This window comes from Siphateles boraxobius, unplaced genomic scaffold (assembly GCF_051911475.1).
Source record: "Siphateles boraxobius isolate OS27281-9 unplaced genomic scaffold, OSU_SipBor_1 75, whole genome shotgun sequence".
Taxonomy (NCBI): domain Eukaryota; kingdom Metazoa; phylum Chordata; class Actinopteri; order Cypriniformes; family Leuciscidae; genus Siphateles; species Siphateles boraxobius.
This window is the reverse complement of record NW_027509203.1, coordinates 1,339,918-1,362,500: the sequence shown is the minus strand read 5'-3', so window position 1 is coordinate 1,362,500 and position 22,583 is coordinate 1,339,918. Positions and strand designations below refer to the sequence as shown.

The following is a 22,583-nucleotide window of genomic DNA, read 5'->3' as shown; positions in this document are numbered from 1 at the left end:
ATGAAGACCGGCTTCTACAGCCCGTACTTCACTGTACCCAAGAAAGGCAGTGGGTTACGATCAATAATAACTCCCATGAGAGAGCGTGGTGTTCGTATCCTCAACTATCTCGAAAACTGGATGATACTACCACAGTCTCGGGAGCAGTTGTGAGAACACATGGATCAAGTGCTCCGGCATCTCAGCCAGTTGGGTCTTCAGGTCCTCCTGCAGAGGATCTCTTTTCTCGATATGGAGCTGGACTCGGTCCACCAGACGACAACCCTTACAGAGAAACGTGTCCGGTCAGTGCTGAACTCCTTGAATACTATCAAGAGCAGAACAGTGGTCCCACTGAATTTTTTTATCTAAAGGCTCCTGAGGCATATGGCACCCACAGCCACAGTAACGTCGGTCGGGTTGCTTCATATGGGGCCGCTTCAGCACTGGCTTCACGGCCGAGTCCCAAAATGGGCGTGGTAGAGCGGCACGCTCCGTGTGACAATAACCTTGGCCTACCCCGAAACCCTCAGCCCGTGGTCAGACCCTTCATTTCTCCGGGCCAGAGTGCCCCTAGAACAAGTGTCCAGGTATGCTGTGGTCTCCACAGATGCCTCCAACACCGGCTGGGGGGCCACTCAAAACGAGCATGCAGTTGAGGGAATCTGGACGGATCCCCAACTCCATTGGCACATCCACTGCCTCGAGATGCTAGCAGTATGCCTTGCTCTGTGTCGCCTCAAGAAGCCGCTGCTTGGCAAAGCACGTGCTGGTCCGTAGGGACAACACTGCGACCGTTGCGTAAATCAAGGTGGTCTACGCTCCCACCGCATGTTGCGACTCACCCGCCATCTCCTCCTATGGAGTCAGAAGCACCTGAGGTAGCTTCGTGCCACTTATTCCCGGCCTGCTCAATTGTGCAGCCGATGTGCTCTCATGAAAGGCTGTGGCCCCGGGGAGAGTGGAGACTCCATCCTCAGGCGTTCCAGCTTATCCTTTAACCACTTTGGGACCGCGCGGGTAGATCTGTTTGGCTCTCTGGACTCGTTCCATTGCCAGTTGTTCAATTCTCTGACCGAGGCACGGATGCACTGGCACACAGCTGGCCCCAGGATCTATGCAAGTGTGCGTTTCCCCCAGTGAGCCTTCTCGCGCAGACTCTGCGCAAAATCAGGGAGAAAGAGGAGCAGGTCTTTCTTGTTGCCCTTTATTGGCCCAACTGGACCTGGTTCCCAGAACTCATGCTCCTCTCGACAGCCCCTCCCTGGCCCATTCGTCTGAGGCGGGACCTACTCTCTCATAGACGGGGCACCGAATGGCACCCGCGTCCAGAAACACTGGAAACTCAATGTCTGGTCCCTGGATGGGACGCGAAGGACTTAGGTGTACCACAAGCAGTTGTAGACAGCATCACTTCTGTGAGAGCGCTCTCTACAAGGCACACTTACGCTCTGAAGTGGAACCTGTTAAGAACCCTGAAGATGTTCAATCGGTCTGTGCTTTCCTTTCTGCAAGAGGGTTTGGAGCTAAGGCTGTCTCCCTCCATCCTCAAAGTGTATGTTGCCTCTACTGCCGCACATCACGATGCAGTTGATGGAAAATCCGTGGGGAAGCACGACCTGATCGTCAGGTTCCTGAGGGGCGCGAGGAGACTGAATCCACCACTGTTTAACACAGCTGAATCCAGCAGCTGTGTTAAAAACCCTGCCTATGAACAGTTCTCCTGCTTACTTTGGCCTCGATCAAGAGGGTAGGGGACCTGCGCGAATCGTGCCTGGATAGGTGCCCAAGGTTCCTACCACTCCCTTCCTGGACCAGGTAGTGAACCTGCAAGCGCTGCTCCCGGAGGCAGACCCAGCCCTGGCTTTGCTCTGTCCAGTTCGCGCTCTGCACCTATACATGGACAGAACACACAGGCTCAGGACCTCAGACCAGCTCTTCATCTGTTACGGGGGCCAGCAGATATTATATTATATCTTTCTCGTTTATTTCATTTATTGCATCCATTTGCAGTTTCTTGTATTTCTCTGTTGAATACAAAAAAAGCAATTTATTAAAAAACTTTTTGTTTATACAATGTAAGTCAGTGGGGTCCAAACAGACTGATAGACGCAATATTTGCTTTTTATTCCATAGAAGAAAATAAGTCACACAGGTTTGATGAATTATGACCTGAAATTTGGTGCAGGATTGCACGCAATTTTATTCCAGCAAGTTCTGCGCTTATAATGTTGGAAATCCCCAGTTAAATGTATTAATGTCCCATTCCTCCCTCGGTATGGCTCCCCACACCCCTCAGCAGTCAGACGTAGCAGAGCATCCGATGCCAGGCCTCACACTCGTATGCATTGGTGGAGCGCTAGGCTGGGTCCCATATGTTATGATCCCTATGGTGGTCCAATATGTGTATTCCTCCACAGTACGGCTTCCTGCGGCGAGCCTGTGTCTTTCCCTTGGCAGATACCTGTCTACCGTCTCTGACCGGTGTGTCCTGGCTTAGACCGAAGCAACCTCAGTGACATTCCATATGTTGTACTGCCCGGAAACGCCCACTCCATATGTGTAACTTCCACATGATACCTCTCTACGGGATTTGTGGCTTTCGCAGCGTCTCCCTTTCCACCGAAAGGAAACGCTTTCCCAGTGTTATCCAAGTCTGCCTTAGTGGGTCATGCGGAACAGCAGTGGACTTCCCTGGCCACAGCCCTTTCCCATGTCTGTCTCAAATGCGGGGGGATCGGGAGGCTTTCGCTAGGCTCTGGAAGGTGGCGGCACTAGATGGCGTGTTACTTGGGATCCCAATCATTCGGCACTTCCGACGTACGTCCCGTCAGCATCATTGCTGGACCACCGCTGACTCTGGGCTTCCACTCGTCTCCTCAGTGAAAAACAAATGGTTTTGTTTAGCGAAAAACAAATGCCTCAGTCTCGCACGCCAGTGTGTATTGGCTCGTTCTGTTAACACTCGAAGATGACAGGCTCCCTAGGTGTGATTCCAATCATTCGGCATGTCCGACGTATGTATCCGTAATCCTTCAGGGAACGAGGGTTACATATGTGACCAAGATGATCTCTGGCCTGTTTAATATCTCTTTTTCTGTGTGTGTGTGTGTGTGTGTCAGATGGCTTTACTGGGATCTACAGCTCGATGCTTTCTCCCCGCTGCTGGTCAGCTGACAGTAAGCGTGTGCTGATCTCCTGCGCTCAGAGATGCCGTAAGGTACTGTTTTCATGGACACAGATAAACATGGTTAATTATTGCAAATTGCTAACAATTATTCTCAGAATTCCAGGGTAAACCGCTGTTGCTACGCGAGCACCACACGTCCGGTGTGGAGACAGTGTTAAAGCCCATTCTGCCTGTAACACTACGTTACAATACGCAATGTTCCGATAATTTATATAATTATAACACTTTATATAGGGCCATTTTGCATAATGAGTAGTTTAGTACATTTTGCTGACTGTTTATTTAAATATTAAGTAAAAGTACTGTACTTATGTAATTAAACATGGTTTTTATTATGGTATTATTACTTTTACTTTAGTAAAAGATCTGAGTATTTCCTTTCTTCAAGATTACAAGGTTTTGCCAGTGACTCTTTTGATATATTTATTGATATGTTATTTTTTATATAACTTGACTAAATAAAAAGACAAAGTCATTAGTAAAGATTATTCTACAGTATTTAGAATATAATTTAGAATGTAACATGCAATGCAAACTAGTTTGGTTACAGCTCAAATGGATCATTCTCATTCTATTATTCACCTTGCCTCCATTACACATCTTTGTCACACAAATGTTTGATCGCAACATTTGAGTGATCATTGCAAAACATGTTATATATACATATTCTGTTTATGTATACAAACTTTTGACTGGTACTGTATATAGAATACAGTATGTATACTGTATTCTATATACAGTACCAGTCATAAGTTTGTACACACAAATGGGAATGTATGTCCAAACTTTGACTGGTTCTGTACTATAATATAAACATAAATAATATTGCTACTCTATTATAATATACATATGAATAATATCGGCCGATATAACGATATTGGGCTTTTTTTACTCCCTAATATCGGTATCGGCCCCCAAAAATCCATTTTGGTCGGGCTCTAAAACAGATTGATAAACGCAATATCTGCTTTTTATTCCACAGAAGAAAATAAGTCATACAAGTTTGATGAACCATGTCCTGAAATTCAGTGCAGGATTGCACGCAATTTTATTCATGCAAGTTCTGCGCTTATAATGTTGTAAATCCCCAGTTAAATGTGTTAATTTGACACGTAAATGGCTTATGTTTAGATTCAGTGAAGCCTGGCGCTGGAGCGATGTAGTTTTACTTAACCTTTATCATCATTTTCGCTTTCATCTCCGAATAGCACACATTTATCAAGGGCCATCTTTGATATTTTCTGGTATGTTTATGCTTTTTTTTGTGTGTGCACATTACTTTCTAACTGCAAGTCGGAAACATCTTTTTCCTCTGTGCTGGGCCTTTTTTTTTGCAACGTAAAGATAAGATAAATTTCGACTTAAACCATGTCTATTAATGGGTAAAGCTTGAGATCTTGAGATCCTTTCCATCTAAACTGGTTATATTTCTGAAGCCTAGCAGTAAGTGTTTGATGAGCAGCAGGAGAAACACAGAGCTGAAGCACAACCAAAACAATGTTATTCTGCAAAATGCATGCAGTTTTATTTTTTAACCACTAGAGGGACAAAAGTTACATAGTGTACCTTTAAAATAATATGGTAAAAGCACTATAGAAATGCATTGAGTTAAAGGTGACCTATTATGCCTATTTTCAGATGGTGTCCCCAGAATGTGTCTGTGAAGTTTCAGCTCAAAAAACTACCCAGAATTTTTATTATAGCTTGTCAAATTTGCCCCTATTTGTGTGTGATCGGAAACGCGCCGTTTTTGTGTGTCTCTTTAAATGCAAATGAGCTGCAGCTCCGCCACCATTCAGAAGAGGGCGGAGCCTTTACACAAACTTCAGATACTATGGGAACAACATAACAGCCGAATTCCTCTCAGGCAAAATGTCAATAATACCCAGAGGTGAATGTTAGACTGTACATGGACGTTTCTCAATGGTTAGTGGATACACTTATGTAGTTGGTGGAGTTGCGTTGATTCATCTCATTGACTAGCCTGTACCGTAATGTTAATCTATAAACTGTTGTATAGATGCTCGTGTGTGAACTGTTCACAGAGTATAAAGTGCCATGCTTGTTCTCGATATGAAGTTAGAGCACGAAGCTTTGGTATTAACCCATCCCTTCATAAACATCTTTTTCACAAATACAGTGTAGGGGGAAATCTGAAACAGCTTGTTCTGAGAGATTGATAATGATGAAAAAATGTATTGGGTGTATTTTTACTATTATAGGCTGGTTGTTTACACACACTGTGGACACACATCTGTGTTCAAACACCTCATAAAAGTGAATTTTGCATAATAGGTCCCCTTTAAGTGCCCAAACATTTAAGTGAGAGAATTGATTTTTCATGACTTTTCTCCCAGTTTTGGGATGTAATATTGCATCATTTTGGGATGTGAGTGTATGTTTCTTTAGCTGGATCTGAACTGGCTTTGCCTTTATAAATATTTTTCTTGATTATTTTGAACAGTTAATCAAGCTGCTTTGTTAGGGACACTTAATATTCAACAATATTATTGATCTGACTGCACTGACATCATTGGATATGAACTGAGCTGAGCTGGATGATGACATCACTGTTTCTCCAGAGAGGCTTTATAGAGGAATTGGACTCATTTCCTTTTTGATGATCTTTACACAGTTACTGAATCAACACTGAACTGACCTCAGCTGAACATTCACTCTGTTGTCTTTTTAGAGTTTGAAGTCTGTTTGCGTCACAGATTCTGTTATTGTCCTGTATATTAATAAAGTTGACTTAACATTGTGTTTGTATATTATAGGATCTGTTGGTTGTTGATACTTCGACTCGCGAGGTCACGTCTCTCACCTCTCGTATGTAGAGATACTCTCGTTGTCTCATGTTACGCATGATTTACTGTACTCTACTGTGCTCTACTCTTCTCTACTGTACTCTTCTCTGATGTACTCTACTGTGCTCTACTCTTCTTTACTGTACTCTTCTCTACTGTACTCTTCTCTACTGTACTCTTCTCTGATGTACTCTACTGTGCTCTACTCTTCTTTACTGTACTCTTCTCTACTGTACTCTTCTCTGATGTACTCTACTGTGCTCTACTCTTCTTTACTGCACTCTTCTCTACTGTACTCTTCTCTACTGTACTCTTCTCTACTGTACTCTTCTCTGATGTACTCTACTGTGCTCTACTCTTCTTTACTGTACTCTTCTCTACTGTACTCTTCTCTGATGTACTCTACTGTGCTCTACTCTTCTTTACTGTACTCTTCTCTACTGTACTCTTCTCTGATGTACTCTACTGTGCTCTACTCTTCTTTACTGCACTCTTCTCTACTGTACTCTTCTCTACTGTACTCTTCTCTACTGCACTCTTCTCTGATGTACTCTTCTCTACTGTACTCTTCTCTACTGTACTCTTCTCTACTGTACTCTTCTCTGATGTACTCTACTGTGCTCTACTCTTCTTTACTGTACTCTTCTCTACTGCACTCTTCTCTGATGTACTCTACTGTGCTCTACTCTTCTTTACTGCACTCTTCTCTACTGTACTCTTCTCTACTGTACTCTTCTCTGATGTACTCTACTGTGCTCTACTCTTCTCTACTGTACTCTTCTTTACTGTACTCTTCTCTACTGCACTCTTCTCTGATGTACTCTACTGTGCTCTACTCTTCTTTACTGTACTCTTCTCTACTGTACTCTTCTCTACTGTACTCTTCTCTACTGTACTCTTCTCTGATGTACTCTACTGTGCTCTACTCTTCTTTACTGCACTCTTCTCTACTGTACTCTTCTCTACTGTACTCTTCTCTACTGTACTCTTCTCTGATGTACTCTACTGTGCTCTACTCTTCTTTACTGCACTCTTCTCTACTGTACTCTTCTCTACTGTACTCTTCTCTACTGTACTCTTCTCTGATGTACTCTACTGTGCTCTACTCTTCTTTACTGTACTCTTCTCTACTGTACTCTTCTCTACTGTACTCTTCTCTGATGTACTCTACTGTGCTCTACTCTTCTTTACTGTACTCTTCTCTACTGCACTCTTCTCTGATGTACTCTACTGTGCTCTACTCTTCTTTACTGCACTCTTCTCTACTGTACTCTTCTCTACTGTACTCTTCTCTACTGTACTCTTCTCTGATGTACTCTACTGTGCTCTACTCTTCTTTACTGTACTCTTCTCTACTGCACTCTTCTCTGATGTACTCTACTGTGCTCTACTCTTCTTTACTGTACTCTTCTCTACTGTACTCTTCTCTACTGCACTCTTCTCTGATGTACTCTTCTCTACTGTACTCTTCTCTACTGTACTCTACTCTACTGTACTCTTCTCTACTGTACTCTTCTCTGATGTACTCTACTGTGCTCTACTCTTCTTTACTGTACTCTTCTCTGATGTACTCTACTGTGCTCTACTCTTCTTTACTGTACTCTTCTCTACTGTACTCTTCTCTACTGTACTCTTCTCTACTGCACTCTTCTCTGATGTACTCTACTGTGCTCTACCCTTCTTTACTGTACTCTTCTCTACTGTACTCTTCTCTACTGTACTCTTCTCTGATGTACTCTACTGTGCTCTACTCTTCTTTACTGTACTCTTCTCTACTGTACTCTTCTCTACTGTACTCTTCTCTACTGTACTCTTCTCTACTGTACTCTTCTCTACTGTACTCTTCTCTACTGTACTCTTCTCTACTGTACTCTTCTCTGATGTACTCTACTGTGCTCTACTCTTCTTTACTGTACTCTTCTCTACTGCACTCTTCTCTGATGTACTCTACTGTGCTCTACTCTTCTTTACTGTACTCTTCTCTACTGTACTCTTCTCTACTGCACTCTTCTCTGATGTACTCTTCTCTACTGTACTCTTCTCTACTGTACTCTACTCTACTGTACTCTTCTCTACTGTACTCTTCTCTGATGTACTCTACTGTGCTCTACTCTTCTTTACTGTACTCTTCTCTGATGTACTCTACTGTGCTCTACTCTTCTTTACTGTACTCTTCTCTACTGTACTCTTCTCTACTGTACTCTTCTCTACTGCACTCTTCTCTGATGTACTCTACTGTGCTCTACCCTTCTTTACTGTACTCTTCTCTACTGTACTCTTCTCTACTGCACTCTTCTCTGATGTACTCTTCTCTACTGTACTCTTCTCTACTGTACTCTACTCTACTGTACTCTTCTCTACTGTACTCTTCTCTGATGTACTCTACTGTGCTCTACTCTTCTTTACTGTACTCTTCTCTGATGTACTCTACTGTGCTCTACTCTTCTTTACTGTACTCTTCTCTACTGTACTCTTCTCTACTGTACTCTTCTCTACTGCACTCTTCTCTGATGTACTCTACTGTGCTCTACTCTTCTCTACTGTACTCTTCTCTACTGTACTCTTCTCTACTGCACTATTCTCTACTGTACTCTACTCTACTGTACTTTTCTCTACTGTACTCTTCTCTACTGTACTCTTCTCTACTGTACTCTTCTCTACTGTACTCTTCTCTGATGTACTCTACTGTGCTCTACCCTTCTTTACTGTACTCTTCTCTACTGTACTCTTCTCTGATGTACTCTACTCTACTGTACTCTTCTCTACTGTACTCTACTCTGATGTACTCTACTCTACTGTACTCTACTCTTCTTTACTGTACTCTTCTCTACTGTACTCTTCTCTACTGTACTCTTCTCTACTGTACTCTTCTCTACTGTACTCTACTCTACTGTACTCTACTCTTCTCTACTGTACTCTTCTCTACTGCACTATTCTCTACTGTACTCTACTCTACTGTACTCTTCTCTACTGTACTCTTCTCTACTGTACTCTTCTCTGATGTACTCTACTGTGCTCTACCCTTCTTTACTGTACTCTTCTCTACTGTACTCTTCTCTGATGTACTCTACTCTACTGTACTCTTCTCTACTGTACTCTACTCTGATGTACTCTACTCTACTGTGCTCTACTCTTCTTTACTGTACTCTTCTCTACTGTACTCTTCTCTACTGTACTCTTCTCTACTGTACTCTTCTCTACTGTACTCTACTCTACTGTACTCTACTCTTCTTTACTGTACTCTTCTCTACTGTACTCTTCTCTGATGTACTCTACTCTACTGTACTCTACTCTACTGCACTCTGCTCTACTGTACTCTTCTCTATTGTACTCTTCTCTATTTTACTCTTCTCTACTGTACTCTACTCTACTGTACTCTACTCTACTGTACTCTACTCTACTGTACTCTACTCTACTGTACTCTACTCTACTGTACTCTTCTCTATTGTACTCTTCTCTATTTTACTCTTCTCTACTGTACTCTTCTCTATTGCACTCTACTCTACTGTACTCTTCTCTATTGTACTCTTCTCTACTGTACTCTTCTCTATTGTACTCTTCTCTACTGTACTCTTCTCTATTGTACTCTTCTCTACTGTACTCTTCTCTATTTTACTCTTCTCTATTGTACTCTTCTCTACTGTACTCTACTCTACTGTAGTCTTCTCTATTGTACTCTTCTCTACTGTACTCTTCTCTACTGTACTCTACTCTACTGTACTCTACTCTACTGTACTCTACTCTACTGTACTCTTCTCTGTTGTACTCTTCTCTACTGTACTCTACTCTACTGTACTCTACTCTACTGTACTCTACTCTACTGTACTCTACTCTACTGTACTCTACTCTATTGTACTCTTCTCTATTGTACTCTTCTCTATTGTACTCTTCTCTACTGTACTCTTCTCTATTGCACTCTACTCTACTGTACTCTTCTCTATTGCACTCTACTGTAATGCACTCTACTCTACTGTATTGAACTGTATGACTCTGATCTCTGTACTGTAGAGTCTCAGGAAGGAAGCTGGAGTTTACTGAATATTCACAGAGATCTGATGGTGATCAGCTGCTCATCACCAAACCAGCCTCCAGACCTGGTATTCACACGTACATTATCAACATACATACATATATGACATATATATATATATATATATATATATATATATACCACATTTTTTTGTTCTGTTTGATTACATTAAATTATAACATGGTTAAAATAATTTAGCGTCAAGATGAGCATTTTGACCAACACACAAAACACGCTGTTCATTGAGCTTGCACACTTTTAATTTTTTTTATTTAACCCTTAAAAGCATGAATGTTTCGCCAATTTTATATATATACATGAGATGTTCTGTTCTGCAGCGTGTGTGTGTGTGTGTGTGTGTGTGTTTATGAGATGTTCTGTTCTGCAGTGTGTGTTTATGAGATGTTCGGTTCTGCAGCGTGTGTGTGTGTGTTTATGAGATTTTCTGTTCTGCAGCGTGTGTGTGTTTATGAGATGTTCTGTTCTGCAGCGTGTGTGTGTGTGTGTTTATGAGATGTTCTGTTCTGCAGCGTGTGTGTTTATGAGATGTTCTGTTCTGCAGCGTGCGTGTGTGTTTATGAGATGTTCTGTTCTGCAGCGTGTGTGTGTGTGTTTATGAGATTTTCTGTTCTGCAGCGTGTGTGTGTGTGTGTGTGTGTGTGTGTTTATGAGATGTTCTGTTCTGCAGCGTGTGTGTTTATGAGATGTTCTGTTCTGCAGCGTGCGTGTGTGTTTATGAGATGTTCTGTTCTGCAGCGTGTGTGTGTGTGTGTTTATGAGATGTTCTGTTCTGCAGCGTGTGTGTGTGTGTGTTTATGAGATGTTCTGTTCTGCAGCGTGTGTGTGTGTGTGTTTATGAGATGTTCTGTTCTGCAGCGTGTGTGTGTGTGTTTATGAGATGTTCTGTTCTGCAGCGTGTGTGTGTGTGTTTATGAGATGTTCTGTTCTGCAGCGTGTGTGTGTTTATGAGATGTTCTGTTCTGCAGCGTGTGTGTGTGTGTGTTTATGAGATGTTCTGTTCTGCAGCGTGTGTGTGTGTGTGTTTATGAGATGTTCTGTTCTGCAGCGTGTGTGTGTGTGTGTTTATGAGATGTTCTGTTCTGCAGCGTGTGTGTGTGTGTTTATGAGATGTTCTGTTCTGCAGCGTGTGTGTGTGTGTGTGTTTATGAGATGTTCTGTTCTGCAGCGTGTGTGTGTGTGTGTGTGTTTATGAGATGTTCGGTTCTGCAGCGTGTGTGTGTGTGTTTATGAGATGTTCTGTTCTGCAGCGTGTGTGTGTTTATGAGATGTTCTGTTCTGCAGCGTGTGTGTGTGTGTGTGTGTGTGTGTTTATGAGATGTTCTGTTCTGCAGTGTGTGTGTGTGTATGTGTGTTTATGAGATGTTCTGTTCTGCAGTGTGTGTGTTTATGAGATGTTCTGTTCTGCAGCGTGTGTGTGTGTGTTTATGAGATGTTCTGCAGCGTGTGTGTGTGTGTTTATGAGATGTTCTGTTCTGCAGCGTGTGTGTGTGTGTGTGTGTTTATGAGATGTTCTGTTCTGCAGCGTGTGTGTGTGTGTTTATGAGATGTTCTGCAGCGTGTGTGTGTGTGTTTATGAGATGTTCTGCAGCGTGTGTGTGTGTGTGTGTGTTTATGAGATGTTCTGTTCTGCAGCGTGTGTGTTTATGAGATGTTCTGTTCTGCAGCGTGTGTGTTTATGAGATGTTCTGCAGCGTGTGTGTGTGTGTGTGTGTTTATGAGATGTTCTGCAGCGTGTGTGTGTGTGTGTTTATGAGATGTTCTGTTCTGCAGTGTGTGTTTATGAGATGTTCTGTTCTGCAGCGTGTGTGTGTGTGTTTATGAGATGTTCTGCAGCGTGTGTGTGTGTGTTTATGAGATGTTCTGCAGCGTGTGTGTGTGTGTGTGTTTATGAGATGTTCTGTTCTGCAGCGTGTGTGTGTGTGTTTATGAGATGTTCTGTTCTGCAGCGTGTGTGTGTGTGTGTGTGTGTGTGTTTATGAGATGTTGTGCAGCGTGTGTGTGTGTGTGTTTATGAGATGTTCTGTTCTGCAGCGTGTGTGTGTGTGTTTATGAGATGTTCTGTTCTGCAGCGTGTGTGTGTGTGTGTGTGTGTGTGTTTATGAGATGTTCTGTTCTGCAGCGTGCGTGTGTGTTTATGAGATGTTCTGTTCTGCAGCGTGTGTGTGTGTGTGTGTTTATGAGATGTTCGGTTCTGCAGCGTGTGTGTGTGTTTATGAGATGTTCGGTTCTGCAGCGTGCGTGTGTGTTTATGAGATGTTCTGTTCTGCAGCGTGTGTGTGTGTGTGTTTATGAGATGTTCTGTTCTGCAGCGTGTGTGTGTGTGTGTTTATGAGATGTTCTGTTCTGCAGCGTGTGTGTGTGTGTGTGTTTATGAGATGTTCTGTTCTGCAGCATGTGTGTGTGTGTTTATGAGATGTTCTGTTCTGCAGCATGTGTGTGTGTGTTTATGAGATGTTCTGTTCTGCAGCGTGTGTGTGTGTGTGTGTTTATGAGATGTTCTGTTCTGCAGCGTGTGTGTGTGTGTGTGTGTTTATGAGATGTTCGGTTCTGCAGCGTGTGTGTGTGTGTTTATGAGATGTTCTGTTCTGCAGCGTGTGTGTGTTTATGAGATGTTCTGTTCTGCAGCGTGTGTGTGTGTGTGTGTGTGTGTGTTTATGAGATGTTCTGTTCTGCAGTGTGTGTGTGTGTATGTGTGTTTATGAGATGTTCTGTTCTGCAGTGTGTGTGTTTATGAGATGTTCTGTTCTGCAGCGTGTGTGTGTGTGTGTTTATGAGATGTTCTGCAGCGTGTGTGTGTGTGTGTTTATGAGATGTTCTGTTCTGCAGCGTGTGTGTGTGTGTGTGTGTTTATGAGATGTTCTGTTCTGCAGCGTGTGTGTGTGTGTTTATGAGATGTTCTGCAGCGTGTGTGTGTGTGTTTATGAGATGTTCTGCAGCGTGTGTGTGTGTGTGTGTGTTTATGAGATGTTCTGTTCTGCAGCGTGTGTGTTTATGAGATGTTCTGTTCTGCAGCGTGTGTGTTTATGAGATGTTCTGCAGCGTGTGTGTGTGTGTGTGTGTTTATGAGATGTTCTGCAGCGTGTGTGTGTGTGTGTTTATGAGATGTTCTGTTCTGCAGTGTGTGTTTATGAGATGTTCTGTTCTGCAGCGTGTGTGTGTGTGTTTATGAGATGTTCTGCAGCGTGTGTGTGTGTGTTTATGAGATGTTCTGCAGCGTGTGTGTGTGTGTGTGTTTATGAGATGTTCTGTTCTGCAGCGTGTGTGTGTGTGTTTATGAGATGTTCTGTTCTGCAGCGTGTGTGTGTGTGTGTGTGTGTGTGTTTATGAGATGTTGTGCAGCGTGTGTGTGTGTGTGTTTATGAGATGTTCTGTTCTGCAGCGTGTGTGTGTGTGTTTATGAGATGTTCTGTTCTGCAGCGTGTGTGTGTGTGTGTGTGTGTGTGTTTATGAGATGTTGTGCAGCGTGTGTGTGTGTGTGTGTTTATGAGATGTTCTGTTCTGCAGCGTGTGTGTGTGTGTGTGTGTGTGTGTGTGTGTGTTTATGAGATGTTGTGCAGCGTGTGTGTGTGTGTGTGTTTATGAGATGTTCTGTTCTGCAGCGCGTGGGTTTTCTCCCAGAGAAGGGTTCTGAAACGCAGGTGTCGTGGGTCACGCTGGAGGAGACTGAAGCTCAGGACCAGATCAGCTGGAAGACTGTGAACTTCAGCCCTCCACCTGAGCAGGACAACACACTGTACCGTAAGATCTGTGTGTGTGTGTGTGTGTGTGTGCCCTCCACCTGAGCAGGACAACACACGGTACCGTAAGATCTGTGTGTGTGTGTGTGTGTGTGTGTGTGGCCTCCACCTGAGCAGGACAACACACTGTACCGTAAGATCTGTGTGTGTGTGTGTGTGTGTGTGTGTGTGTGTGTGTGTGTGTGTGTGTGTGTGTGTGTGTGTGTGTGTGTGTGTGTGTGTGTGTGTGTGTGTGTGTGTGTGTGTGTGTGTGTGTGTGTGTGTGTGTGTGTGTGGCCTCCACCTGAGCAGGACAACACACTGTACCGTAAGATCTGTGTGTGTACTAGGCCTGTCCCCATCACACAGATAACTGCAATACACCATTTAATTAGTGACCAAGCACTGAAGGTGTGTAGGCAACCATTGTAATCGTTGGCGTTCCTATTATTATTATTATTCATTTTCCGTATCTTCCGCTTGCGCTCTGGAAGTGTATGGCAGCACATAGAACCGTTTGCAGGAAAGTTATGAAATTTGGCACACAGATGGAGGACAGACTGAACTGTCACCAAAGCAAATTTGGAGTCTCTAACTCAATCCCTCTAGCGCCACCAACTGTCCAAATTTGAAACAAGCTAGAAACAAAATTCAAAACGCTCCAGGCGATTCGATTGCACCCCATGACGTCATTTTAATTTTTACACGCTTTGGAATTAGTCAAACTCCTCCAAGACCGTTGCTCCGAATTTCATGAAATTAAACTAGATCATCTTCAGACTGTGCCAAAAAAAAGTTGATTTGTCAAACAGTTCTCGAATAATGTGTGAACGAATTTGTCAAAGTTCCTGCTAAAATGAACGTGAGGCTATATCTCTGCAACGCTTTAGCGTATGACATACATGACCTGAGTCTACCTGCACAGTTTCAGTGCAGTGCCCCCTAGTGGTCAGGAGATTGTCAGAAACATTTTTGCTTATAACTTCTGAATGCTTTGGCCAAAAATCACAAAACTGGTTTCGGGCAGCGCCACCTTGTGGTCAAAAGTTATAATATAATTTCGACAGTCCTAGTCTTCACATGTTGCACTGTACAGTATATCTGCATGGAGAAATAACAACTCTCTGTTCTTCTTTAGCTGGTTTGGACTTTGATGCAATTCTGCTGAAGCCAAAGGAAACGACGGAGGGAAGCAAACTCCCTCTCATCGTCATGCCACACGGTCTGCTCTTTACTGACCTTCATATTTTACAATATAAAAGTGATGTAAGAAAACATTAACGTCTTGCTGTGCTGAGCTGATTTTCTGTGTGTGTGTGTGTGTGTGTGTGTGTGTCAGGCGGCCCTCATTCAGTGCTGGTGACCGAATGGATTTTGTCCACAGCGGTTCTGTGTAAGATGGGCTTCGGTGTCCTGCTGGGTGAGGAGAGGTCATAGTTTATACTTCACACTAGGACTGTCGCGATTCAAAACATATCACCATACTGAACTCACAATACAATATTATTGTGATAGTCCAAGACACATGATTTCGAAGATTCAAATGACATGAGGATGAGTAAATTACAGAATTTAAGCCAAACTTCTAGGTTAATATCGTAATGTTAGGGCCGTATGGACAGAAATGAGTCGATGTCAATGATTTTGGGAAGTTTTGTGTAATTTTTCTGATGTGTGTGTTTCCTGTTGTAGTGAATTACAGAGGCTCACTTGGGTTTGGTCAGGATAACATCTCCTCCTTACCTGGAAACATCGGTACGCAGGACGTTAGAGACGTGCAGGTAAACACTAACACTCGCTGATCACATCATCAAGCATCACAGCAGTGTTGGGGAAAGTTACTTTTAAAAGTAATGCATTACAATACTGAGTAACTCCCCAAAAAAAAAACAATGTGTTACTTTTCATGAAAATGAATGTTACATTACTTTTGCGTTACTTTTTCTCACCTGGGCTGAGCTTGCTTGTTTGTTTTTTAATAGCAACAAAACAAATTGTATTTTTGGCAAATGTTAAGGCCCTTTCACACCAAAAGTGAAATAATAATCCTCAGGCTGAAGGAAATGCATATTTACTCCTGTACAGCACAGTAGAGTGGAGCACAGTAGAGTGGAACTTCGACAAAATCGTTCAATCATTATTCGAGAACTGTTTGACAAATCAACTTTTTTTTGGCACGGTCTGAAGATGATCTAGTTTAGGGGTGTCGCAATATACCGGTATTGACGATAATCGTGATATTCAAAGCATGAAATATCGACATCGTGTTAATTTAGAGTGTGACAATATACCGGTATTGGCGATAACCACAATGTTTAAAATGAATAGAACTCTTATGATAACATGAAACGTAAATACTCCAGCGCCAGTACTTGGTTGACCTGTCAGGTGGCTGTATTGCACCCGCTGACACCTATCAAATAAGAAGAAGACGCAGCGCGAGCCCGCGCAGCCACTCTGAGAAGAATATCGTCTGAGTGAGAGAGTGAAACACTGTCCACACCAGAGAAAAGTAAGCTCGCCAGTATGGGAGTTCTTCGGCTTCAAAGAAAACAGCACCTTAAAGGGGGTCGCACACCGGACGAGAAGCGCGCGCCACGTCTTTAAAATTCAAACACATTATTTTTTGAGTTTACACACACCGACGGATGAATTTACACACACCGACGGACGAGTTTACACACACCGACGGCACCATTCAGCGTCTGTGCGCGGCGCCCAGCAACGGCTCGGATTTTCAGGTGAGATTCTCAATTCATTCAGTTAACGGATGCGCTCTGACTGAGGTAAAGTGTTCAGACTGCAGACTTAGCAATTATTGTATTTAATTGTACAGTATAATCATAACATAGTACAGACATGATCTTAATTTCATAATGTCCTTAAACATAACGATATTGCTGGCCATAAACTGAGAAAGTGCGTGTCCGGTGTGCTACCGCAGAGCTACGCTTCTCGTCCGGTGTGCGACCCCCTTAAACCCAACCTGCAACATTTTTACCCATCTCCGTGTCCATCCCCCTGCGGATTACGCTATTTTACAGAGTAAATTGTGATTTTTTTTTACTAGTCATGGAATGGGAAATGTGACATTAACCTGTTAACAGCGGGTTTCTGTGTTCATATATTTAAATAAAGGGTGATTATTAAATACCCAGTTTTCTTTACTCGTCTTATTTTTGTATTTGCACTTGATTTCTTTTGTTCAAATCTGCATGACTTGCACCGGCGCAACAATAGGTTTAAGAGCTTTTCAGTTCTTCAGGAAACATTCAGACAGTGTTTCGATCCAGTTTGAAACCAGATATACTTCACATGCTTGTCTTCACAAAAATTTGCATTAAAATATTGAGAACGGAAGAAGTAAATATGCATGTGCCTTGTGTTTATCAGTATCTTTATGTTTGTTGGGTAAAAAAGAAAAAGTAAATAAAGTAAAAATACATTTGACAAGGCTTCTATAGATATCGCGATATATCGATATTGTGGATTATTTTGGCCACAATAACCGTGGTGTGTAAAATCTAACATCGTGACAGCCCTTTAATTTCATGAAATTCGGAGCAACAGCCTTGGAGGAGTTTGACTAATTCCAAAGCGTGGAAAAATGAAAATGACGTCATAGGGTGCAATCGAATCGCCTGGAGCGTCTTGAATTTTGTTTCTAGTTTGTTTCAACTTTGGACAGTTGGTGCTCCACCCTACTGTGCTCCACCCTACTGTGCTCCACCCTACCCTACTGTGCTCCACCCTACTGTGCTCCACCCTACCCTACTGTGCTCCACCCTACTGTGCTCCACCCTACCCTACTGTGCTCCACTCTACTGTGCTCCACCCTACCCTACTGTGCTCCACCCTACTGTGCTCCACCCTACTGTGCTCCACCCTACCCTACTGTGCTCCACTCTACTGTGCTCCACCCTACTGTGCTCCACCCTACTGTACTCCACCCTACTGTACTCCACTCTACCCTACTGTACTCCACTCTACTGTGCTCCACTCTACTGTGCTCCACCCTACTGTGCTCCACTCTACTGTACTCCACTCTACTGTACTCCACCCTACTGTGATCCACCCTACTGTGATCCACCCTACTGTGCTCCACTCTACCCTACTGTACTCCACTCTACTGTGCTCCACCCTACTGTGCTCCACCCTACTGTGCTCCACTCTACTGTACTCCACTCTACTGTACTCCACTCTACTGTGCTCCACCCAACTGTACTCCACTCTACCCTACTGTACTCCACTCTACTGTACTCCACTCTACTGTACTCCACTCTACCCTACTGTGCTCCACCCTACTGTGCTCCACCCTACTGTGCTCCACTCTACTCTACTCTACTCTACCCTACTTTGCTCCACCCTACTGTGCTCCACTCTACTGTGCTCCACCCTACTGTGATCCACTCTACTGTGCTCCTCTCTACCCTACTGTACTCCACCCTACTGTGCTCCACCCTACTGTGATCCACTCTACTGTACTCCACTCTACTGTACTCCACTCTACTGTGCTCCACCCAACTGTAATCCACTCTACCCTACTGTACTCCACTCTACTGTACTCCACTCTACTGTGCTCTACCCTACTGTACTCCACTCTACCCTACTGTACTACACTCTACTGTGCTCCACCCTACTGTGCTCCACCCTACTGTACTCCACTCTACCCTACTGTACTCCACTCTACTCTGCTCCACCCTACTGTGCTCCACCCTACTGTACTCCACTCTACCCTACTGTACTCCACTCTACTGTACTCCACTCTACTGTGCTCCACCCAACTGTAATCCACTCTACCCTACTGTACTCCACTCTACTGTACTCCACTCTACTGTGCTCTACCCTACTGTACTCCACTCTACCCTACTGTACTACACTCTACTGTGCTCCACCCTACTGTGCTCCACCCTACTGTACTCCACTCTACTGTACTCCACTCTACCCTACTGTACTCCACTCTACTCTGCTCCACCCTACTGTGCTCCACCCTACTGTACTCCACTCTACCCTACTGTACTCCACTCTACTGTGCTCCACCCTACTGTGCTCCACCCTACTGTACTCCACTCTACCCTACTGTACTCCACTCTACTGTGCTCCACCCTACTGTGCTCCACCCTACTGTACTCCACTCTACTCTGCTCCACCCTACTGTGCTCCACCCTACTGTACTCCACTCTACCCTACTGTACTCCACTCTACTGTGCTCCACCCTACTGTGCTCCACCCTACTGTACTCCACTCTACCCTACTGTACTCCACTCTACTGTGCTCCACCCTACTGTGCTCCCCCCTACTGTGCTCCACTCTACTGTACTCCACTCTACCCTACTGTACTCCACTCTACTGTGCTCCACCCTACTGTGCTCCACCCTACTGTACTCCACTCTACCCTACTGTACTCCACTCTACTGTGCTCCACCCTACTGTGCTCCCCCCTACTGTGCTCCACTCTACTGTACTCCACTCTACCCTACTGTACTCCACTCTACTGTGCTCCACCCTACTGTGCTCCACTCTACTGTACTCCACTCTACTGTGCTCCACTCTACTGTACTACACTCTACTGTACTCTACTCTACTGTGCTCTACTCTACTGTCCTCCGACCTACTGTGCTCCACCCTACTGTACTCCACTCTACCCTACTGTACTCCACTCTACTGTACTCCACTCTACTGTGCTCCACCCTACTGTGCTCAACCCTACTGTACTCCACTCTACCCTACTGTACTCCACTCTACTGTGCTCCACTCTACTGTACTCCACTCTACCCTTCTGTACTCCACTCTACTGTACTCTACTCTACTGTGCTCTACTCTACTGTGCTCCACTCTACTGTACTCCACTCTACTCTAGTGTACTCCACTCTACTGTACTCCAATCTACTGTGCTCCACCCTACTGTACTCCACTCTACTGTACTCTACTCTGCTCTACTCTACTTTACTCCACTCTACTGTACTCTACTCTACTGAACTCTACTCTACTGTGCTCCACTCTACTGTGCTCCACTCTACTGTACTCCACTCTACCCTACGGTACTCCACCCTACTGTGCTCCACCCTACTGTGCTCTACTCTACCGTGCTCCACTCTACTGTACTCCACTCTACCCTACTGTACTCCACTCTACTGTGCTCCACCCAACTGTGATCCACCCTAGTGTGCTCCACTCTACTCTACTCCACTCTACTGTACTCTACTCTACTGTGCTCCACTCTACTATACTCTACTGTACTCTACTCTACTGTGTTCTACTCTACTGTGCTCTACTCTACTGTGCTCCACTCTACTGTTCTCCACTCTACCCTACTGTACTCCACTCTACTGTGCTCCACTCTAATGTACTCCACTCTAATGTACTCCACTCTACTGTACTCTACTGTACTCTACTCTATTGTGCTCTACTCTACTGTACTCTACTCTACTGTGCTCTACTCTGCTGTACTCCACTCTACTGTACTCTACTGTACTCTACTCTACTCTACTGTACTCCACTCTACCCTACTGTACTCCACTTTACTGTGCTCCACCCTACTGTGCTCCACTCTACTGTGCTCCACTCTACTGTGCTCCACTCTACTGTACTCCACTCTACTGTACTCCACTCTACTGCACTCCACTCTACTGTGCTTCACCCAACTGTGCCCCACCCTACTGTGCTCCACTCTACTGTATTCCACTCTACTGTGCTCCACCCAACTGTGCTCCACCCTACTGTGCTCCACTCTACTGTATTCCACTCAACTGTACTCCACTCTACTGTACTCCACTCTACTGTGCTCTACTCTACTCTACTGTTCTCCACTCTACTGTACTCTACTCTACTGTACTCTACTCTACTGTGCTCTACTCTACTGTACTACACTCTACTGTACTACACTCTACTGTGCTCTACCCTACTGTACTCCACTCTACTGTACTCTACTGTACTCTACTCTACTGTGCTCTACTCTACTCTACTGTGCTCCACTCTACTGTACTCCACTCTACTGTACTCTACTGTACTCTACTCTACTGTGCTCTACTCTACTGTGCTCCACTCTACTGTACTCCACTCTACTGTACTCTACTCTACTGTGCTCTACTCTACTGTGCTCTACTCTATTCAATTCAATTCAATTCAAATTTATTTGTATAGCGCTTTTCACAATACACATTGTCTCAAAGCAGCTTTACAGAAATTGCATTTCGGTAATGTACATAGAAAAATACAGTTAGTTAATCAAGTATTAATTTATGGCATAACATATCGCCGGCTTTGAGTCGTCTCTTCACAGGCGTCGAGTCGTCTCTTCACAGGCGTTGGGGCATCTGAAGTCTCCGTGAGAGGCTGGATACAAACTGGAGCTGACGAACGCTATTTACCTCGGGACTAGCGTCCCGAGATAATAGCAGAAAGGCAGATGGGAAATAATTAGCATAGCTGATGTTCATAATGTTAATGCATTCGAACTGATTCAGCAGTATCAAAGGTTAAGTATTAAATGAATGCTTGGTTAAAGAGATGCGTCTTTAATCTAGTTTTAAACTGGGACAGCGAGTCTGAGTCTCGTACAATATCAGGAAGGCTATTCCAGAGTTTAGGAGCTAAATGCGAGAACGCCCTCCCTCCTTTAGTGGACTTAGATATCCTAGGAATGACCAGAAGCCTCGAATTTAGTGATCTTAAAGAGCGCGATGGATTGTATGGCGATAGAAGGTCTGTTAAATACACAGGAGCTAAACCATTTAGGGCTTTATAGGTCAGTAGGAATACTTTGTAATTGATACATAACTTAATAGGTAACCAGTGTAGAGATGATAAAATAGGTGTTATATGATCATATTTTCTTGATCTAGTAAGAACTCTAGCAGCTGCATTTTGCACTAACTGTAGCTTGTTGATTGAGGATGTAGGACAGCCAGCTAATAAAGCATTACAGTAATCTAGTAATCTAGTCTCTAGCACTCTACTGTGCTCTACTCTACTCTGCTCCACTATACTGTACTCCACTCTACCCTACTGTACTCGACTCTACTGTACTCCACTCTACTGTGCTCCACCATACTGTGCTCAACCCTACTGTGCTCCACTCTACTGTACTCCACTCTACTGTACTCCACTCTACTGTGCTCCACCCTACTGTGCTCCACTCTACTGTATTCCACCCTACTGTACTCCACTCTACTGTACTCTACTCTACTGTGCTCTACTCTACTTTACTCCACTCTACTGTACTCTACTTTACTGTACTCTACTCTACTGTGCTCCACTCTACTGTACTCCACTCTACTGTACTCCACTCTACTGTGCTCCACCCTACTGTGCTCCACTCTACTGTGCTCCACCCTACTGTGCTCCACTCTACTGTATTCCACCCTACTGTACTCCACTCTACTGTACTCTACTCTACTGTGCTCTACTCTACTCCACTCTACTGTACTCTACTGTACTCTACTCTACTGTGCTCCACTCTACTGTACTCCACTCTACTGTACTCCACTCTACTGTGCTCCACTCTACTGTACTCCACTCTACTGTACTCCACTCTACTGTGCTCCACTCTACTGTGCTCCACTCTACTGTACTCCACTCTACCCTACGGTACTCCACCCTACTGTGCTCCACCCTACTGTGCTCTACTCTACTGTGCTCCACTCTACTGTACTCCACTCTACTCTACTGTACTCCACTCTACTGTGCTCCACCCAACTGTGCTCCACCCTAGTGTGCTCCACTCTACTGTACTCCACTGTACTGTACTCTACTGTACTCTACTCTACTGTGCTCCACTCTACTATACTCTACTGTACTCTACTCTACTGTGTTCTACTCTACTGTGCTCCACTCTACTA

At 44.0% G+C, this 22,583-nt stretch overlaps 1 protein-coding gene across 1 annotated transcript in view; it reads left to right on the top strand.

The window, feature by feature from the left end:
- LOC143724551 (acylamino-acid-releasing enzyme-like) overlaps window positions 1-22,583 on the top strand; it is a 50,341-nt gene that overhangs the window by 15,391 nt on the left and 12,367 nt on the right. The window contains exons 13-19 of the mRNA XM_077217695.1: window positions 3,102-3,199; window positions 5,947-5,998; window positions 9,985-10,073; window positions 13,627-13,765; window positions 14,882-14,965; window positions 15,083-15,163; window positions 15,436-15,524. Coding sequence (XP_077073810.1) covers window positions 3,102-3,199; window positions 5,947-5,998; window positions 9,985-10,073; window positions 13,627-13,765; window positions 14,882-14,965; window positions 15,083-15,163; window positions 15,436-15,524 — 632 coding nt within the window. The remainder of the gene's footprint in view (window positions 1-3,101; window positions 3,200-5,946; window positions 5,999-9,984; window positions 10,074-13,626; window positions 13,766-14,881; window positions 14,966-15,082; window positions 15,164-15,435; window positions 15,525-22,583) is intronic.